Source organism: Prionailurus bengalensis, chromosome E1 (genome assembly GCF_016509475.1).
Source record: "Prionailurus bengalensis isolate Pbe53 chromosome E1, Fcat_Pben_1.1_paternal_pri, whole genome shotgun sequence".
Taxonomy (NCBI): domain Eukaryota; kingdom Metazoa; phylum Chordata; class Mammalia; order Carnivora; family Felidae; genus Prionailurus; species Prionailurus bengalensis.
In genome coordinates, this window is record NC_057347.1 from 39,865,214 (window position 1) to 39,871,453 (window position 6,240).

The 6,240-nt window shown below is 46.8% G+C and overlaps 1 protein-coding gene across 1 annotated transcript; it reads right to left on the minus strand.

Moving 5' to 3' along the window:
* Positions 1-4,154: 4,154 nt before the first annotated feature.
* On the minus strand, positions 4,155-6,240 carry LOC122485560 (keratin-associated protein 16-1). The gene has a single exon (XM_043584440.1). The coding sequence runs from the start codon at positions 6,195-6,197 to the stop codon at positions 4,548-4,550; it is 1,650 nt and encodes a 549-aa protein (XP_043440375.1). The 5' UTR covers positions 6,198-6,240; the 3' UTR covers positions 4,155-4,547.

Sequence of the window (6,240 nt, forward strand, 5' to 3'; positions counted from 1 at the left end):
GGGTGTGAAAGATATCTCTTATAGGGGCTTTTATAGCTCTTCAGGGGTGTTGGTATGACTTAGAGCATCTTTCCTTGTTATTGTTTCTACTCATTTGTATACAAACATCTGATTAGTAGGCTTCGGGAGCCTGGAAGATATTGTCCCCAGTTTAAAAACTTGTCTGTTGAGTTGAGAGTTTTCTTTGCCGAGTTTGGATTCGTTGATGCTGCTCCTGCTCTGGAATGAGCTGTCTTTTTTACAGGTTGCTCTCCAGCCTCCCTGAAGTGGGCCTTTCCCTGTGCTAACCTCTCATCAGAAGGCCTCAGCCCAGCCAAAGCAACCTGCTCTTCCACCAGGAATGCAGTTCTGCACCATTTAGACAATCAGGAAATGAAGCCTTGACCCAATTGAAAGAGGGCGATGTCTGAGATGGTGAACCAGGCAGTACATCCCAAGGACACTTCAGTGTCTCCACCTCTTTCTAGAACCTTCCCATTTGGCTTTCCTGAAACCCAACTTTATTAGTAATACTAATACTAATACTAATACTAATACTAATACTAATGGCTTCCATTCCATTTATAGCATACTTACTATATACCAAGCCCTTGACTGCATTTTTCATTGAATCTTTGCAATGGTCCTCATTAGTAGCTGCAATTCTCACTGCTATCTTAGAGGTAGCAAAACTAACTCAGAGAGTTTAAATCCTATTTCTCCAAATTATGCAAGTAATAAGAGGTTGAAACAAGATCCAAACCTAGTTGGGACTGACCCCCAAATCTCAGATTGTAATCACCTATTAGACCTCCTGACTTTGGAGTGGAGGAGAAAGACTGTGATATAGTGATTGAAGACTGACCTTAGTACAACAGTGCACTGGCTAGTGGGCAGGTGGCCAGGCCCCTTGCTGGGGACCATTTGCCCGTTAGTGACTAGAGTCATCAACTAGATTAAACTGGTATGAATACTTACCTACACTTATCCATACACCCAAAGACATTCTTTTAATTTGGAAATTTTAATAACTGCAAAGTATTTTCCCAAGGATTAAATCAGCCTCTTCTAAGAGGGACTTATGAGGTGCTGGTTGTACTGATTCTTCCCGTCTTTTTCTAGATTTGTCAAGGCTCTGCATTACTGGCCAACTTCAGCAACCGACATCATTCCCTATCCTGACCTGGTTCACACCAGAAACTCATGACAGAATAGAAAGATCATGGCCTTGGGATCCCAATAGGGTAGAGTCTCATTTTTGGGCTCTGCTACTAACGCATTCCACGGGACAAGATGACTCATTACCCAAGGGTGCAAAGTACCAAGAGTTTACCAACTAACTGCATTGCTGTTGCTCAAGTTATTTTTACTCTTTTTTTTTAGTCTATTTATTATTTATTTTGAGAGAGCAAATGGGGGAGGGGAAGAGAGAGAGGGAGAGAGAAAATCCCAAGCAGGCTCCCCGCTATCAGCACAGAGCCTGACACAGGGCTCAAATTCATGAACCATGAGATCATGATCTGGGAAATCCTCACCTTTGTCATTAAAATGCCTTTTTTTTAACCATTGCTTTTTGTGTTACAGCCCTGATTACTCCTTTTGCCATCCAACTCATCACTAATCATTTTGGCACCTTGCAAACTGCAAAGATCACTGCACTGTTTTATTCCTGAAGGTCTACATCCCAAAGCTCTCCATCTTTCAGGAGAAATACTTCTGGTCTTACCAAATAGATCAGATAATGGGAACATGAATATATTTGAGAAGCCATGTCAACTTCGCTCTGAAAAAGGTACCAATGTCCTGTGCTCATTCATACCACTTTTATTGTTTTTAAAGTAATCGATTTTAACATCCATCTTTCTCTGCTTCTGCTTTTGCCTTTTTTTCTCCTAAAGAAACTTCTCAATAGGTTGGTACAAGGTACAAACTTTCAGCTATAAGATGAATAAGGTCTGAGGATCTAATATATAACATAGTGACTCTAGTTAATAACACTGTATTACATAATCGAAATTTGCTAAGAGAACTTAAATGTTCTCACATCCCCAGAAATATGAGGTGATGGATGTGTTAGTTGATTAGATAGGAGGATTCTTTTCACAATATATGTGTGTATCAAATCATCACAATGTACACTTTAAATATCTTGCAATTTTGTCAGTTATACCTCAAAAAAGATGAAAAAAAGGTATCTCTCAATAGGGAGACCTTTCACTTTGCTATGGCAAGGCACTAAAGACATCAAATGTATCACCAAGGGCTGTTGTGATCACAGCAAGAGACATGGTGATGTATAAAAAACACAAACTTTGGACTGAACCGTATGTTCTGTATGTTATTTGTATGTTACATGCATTTATGTTGTATGTTACTCTTGTATGTTACTTTTTAGCTGTGACTGTCCTGAATTTTGTGTTTCACATTCCCCTGTGAATATACATATGGTATATGTGTGTAAGTGTGTATACATGTGCATATGTATACATGTGTGTATACTCATACATGTGTGTGTGCATGTATGTGTGTGTGTTGTTTTTCAGCTTTAAATATATATGTGGTCTGGAGGCTTGTTTGTATCAACTCTACACTGGTCAGGTTCACCCCTGTTTTACATATGGCCATTGTCTAGTTTTCATTGCAGCATAGTATTTATTGAGTGAATACACCACAATGCTCTTGTCTCTGTTGATGGGCCCTTGGATTGTTTGTCACTCATATTCTTCATCTTGTAAAATAGAGAGAAAAGCATCTTATTTCACAGAACTGCTATGATTTGCATGAAAACACTGGGTCTGTGCTTGGGACAGAGATTTTAAAGCCCTGGCCAACTCCTCTCTTGACTCTGGAAGGAGATGGAGATAAATCTCAATAGGCTGATGAGACAGTACCCTTGACAGCAACATGCAGGATAAGTTCCACCTTTGAGTTTCTCCCTCTGCTGCTGTCTCACCCAGAAGTTCTCAAACAGGGATGATTTTTGCCCCTCATCCCCAGGGGTGTTTGCCAATGTCTGGAGACATTTTTGGTTGCCACACTCAGGGGATGCTACCAGCATTTAGTTGGTGAATTCCAGAGATGCTGCTTAATATCTTACAAGGTTAAAGAATGATGCCCACAAGGAAGAATTATTTAGCCCAAAATGTCAATAGCACTGAAGTTCAGAAATCCTGCTCTACCCCCTCTTGTGCTTAGGTTAGCCCAAGATGCACCTTGAGGACTAGACATAGCCCCTCATTCTGTGCCCTAAGAGACTACTCCACTCCGAAGAGACTCTGTCCTTAGGATTGTAAGAGGCTGTGTATGAAGTTTACACAAGGATTGTGCCTTACAGAGACTAGGAGAATATAAATAAAGTTCTTGCACAAAAAAAAAAAATCCAGGTTGTCTTTCTTATTGTACATGTGACCTCTCACTTATTTTCATTCCACTGTGAACCCCAAAGTCAACTGGCTTGCTCCCCAGTTTCCCTATATCCAAGTCCATGCTCCTCCATTCATTTCTCTACACCAAGGCCAGAGGGACATTCCAAAACCAAGTGTTCTTCATGTCACTGCTCTACATCTGCCCCCCCCCCCCCGCCCCCGTGCCTTCATGTCAACTGTGCACCAAAAGAAAATGCCTCTGTAGAGATTACAAGGCCCAATGGGTTCAGGTCACTACTGTCTACTTAACTGACCTTAGAGCTCACCATGCCTCTAAGCACACCTCTGCCCAAGCCTCAGTAATGAACAGTGTGCTCACAAGCCCCATTCGTGTATATGTTTCCTCTGCCTGGAAAGCTCTTCCTTTCTGATTTTGACCTGGTCCATTCTTATTTGTGCTGAAAGACCCAGCTTCAATTTCACATTCCCCAAGAATTCTTTCCTATCTATCCCCGTACCCTGCTGAGTTCAGACTGCCCTGTGCTTGCCTCTGTCCCAGTACTTAGCACAACAGAACGTAGTAATTGTCTCTCTGCCTATCTGTCTCTCCCCATCCCCATTCCAACAGTGAGTTCCCTTAGAGCAAAGGCTGACTTCTCAGTCCTACAGCCTACTACAGTCCCCAGCCAACAGCTGTCTAATGAAGCGTGTTGGAAGGATGGATGGATGAGTGGATGAAGTTGCTGTAAAAATAAGTTAGCTGATGAGAATATGAATATTAACAACAGCACAATGAGAATAACATGCCACTTCAACTTAGCCACTTTATTGGACAGTGAAATATCTTTTTCTCATGGAAGAAGTCCCCAAGGAACATGAGCACACCCAGCAAGGGAACACAGGCATGAGGACAGAAAAAAACCTAACGCTGGGAAAGAGACTCCAGATGATGTGGTGAAGCAGCTCTTCTCAGCTTGATAGCAGCAGTGGGCAGGAGCTCAGGATGATCCCCCTCTCAGTGCCCAGGGGGCCTGCATTTGGACCATCAGGATACTGAAATTTCTGGTGAGTTTTTTGAAGTGTAAGAAGATGGTGAGTGATGGTGAAGAAAGATTCTAAGTCGTTGTGAGCTTTGGGGAGGGCAGTCGAGGTTTCTCTCCAACTGGAGGTTTGCTTTGCAGGAATTGGTGGGCTGAGGCCAGATCAGTGGTCAGCAGGCTTGGTGGCAGTAGGCGGGGTGGCTTCAGCCTCACGGGTGGTTGGGCTGGTGGGTTTGGCCTCAGTGGGCTGGCAGGGACTGGAATCTGAGACCTCAGCCTTGCAGGTCGTTGAGTCAGTGCAATCTGGTTGGCTGGAAGTGGACTTTTTGCAATCTCGTTTACAGGAGTCAGCACAAGGCAGGCGGGAGCAGACTGGACGGTAAGACAGTGAAGTGACACAGGCTGGTCGGCGCAGGATGGAGTGGCATGGGCGGTAGCAGGCAGGGCGATAGGAGATGGATGTCACATACGGCTGCCTGTAAGTAATGTGTCCAGAGCAGATTGGGCGACAGATTGGACGACAGATTGGGCGGTAAGGAACCGAAGGAGAGCAAGGCTGTTTGCAGGAGCTGGGTATGTAGAAAGTCCTAGAGCAAGTTGGCTGGCAGATGGCAGATGCAGAAGACCCTGGGCGGCAGCAGAGAGGTTGGCAGGAGGTAGATGGGCAGGAAACAGGCTCACAGCAGACAGACCGACAGCGCTTGACTACGTAGCAAGTAGGTTGGCATGGACTAGGTGCACAGATACTTGCTGAGCAGGGGCTGGGCTCAGAGCAGATGGGTTGGCAGATGCTGGAGACACAACAAGAGGGCTCTTGGCAAGTGCTCGAGACACAAGGCGGCTCACAAGGGCTTGGGACACAGCAGACAGGGCGAAGGCACACAGGCTCACAGACCAGGGCCACACAGCGAGCTGGCTGGCAGTTGCTGGGCTCTGAGCAAGATGGCTCACAAGGACTGGAGTCACAGCAGATAGCCTGACAGCTATTAGCCACAGAGCAGACAGATGGACAGCAGCTAGGCGTGGGGCACACCGGCTGACAGACAGGCTCACAGACCACTGGTTGGCAGGAACTAGGCACAGTGCAGACAGCTGGACAGCAGCTGGGCTCACAGATGACTGGCTGGCAGCAGCTGGGCTCACAGATGATGGACTGGCAGGGAGTGGGTACACAGAGGACCGGCTGGCAGGAATGGGCCTCACAGCACACAGGCTGGGCACAGCTGCTCACAGGACAGGAAGGCTCACAAATGGTGGCCTCACAGCACACAGGCTGGGCACAGGCGGGCTCACAGATGGTGGCCTCATAGCACACAGGCTGGGCACAGCTACTCACAGAACAGGCGGGCTCACAGATGGTGGCCTCACAGCACACAGGCTGGGCACAGGCGGGCTCACAGATGGTGGCCTCACAGCACACAGGCTGGGCACAGCTACTCACAGAACAGGCGGGCTCACAGACGGTGGCCTCACAGCACACAGGCTGGGCACAGCTACTCACAGGACAGGAAGGCTCACAAATGGTGGCCTCACAGCACACAGGCTGGGCACAGCTACTCACAACACAGGGGGGCTCACAGATGGTGGCCTCACAGCACACAGGCTGGGCACAGCTACTAACAGAACAGGCGGGCTGACAGCACTGTGGGCCACAGCTAGATGACCCACAGCTATCTTGGCAGGTCACCAGTTGCCATGTCTGGCTCCGGCAGGAACTGGGCAAGCAGACAGGCCCTCCACAGCTCACCTCACTGGAGCAGAGAGAGATGCCTGGCACAGATGGGCATTTCCTAGAACAGCAGTTTCCAGACATGGTGGTGGTGCCTCTGCTCCTTGTGAGTGCTGAGAGGGGTGCT

Coding starts and splice junctions, on each gene's coding strand:
- LOC122485560 (XM_043584440.1), bottom strand. CDS start 6,197: ATGTCTGGAAACTGCTGTTCTAGGAAATGCCCATCTGTGCCAGGCATC.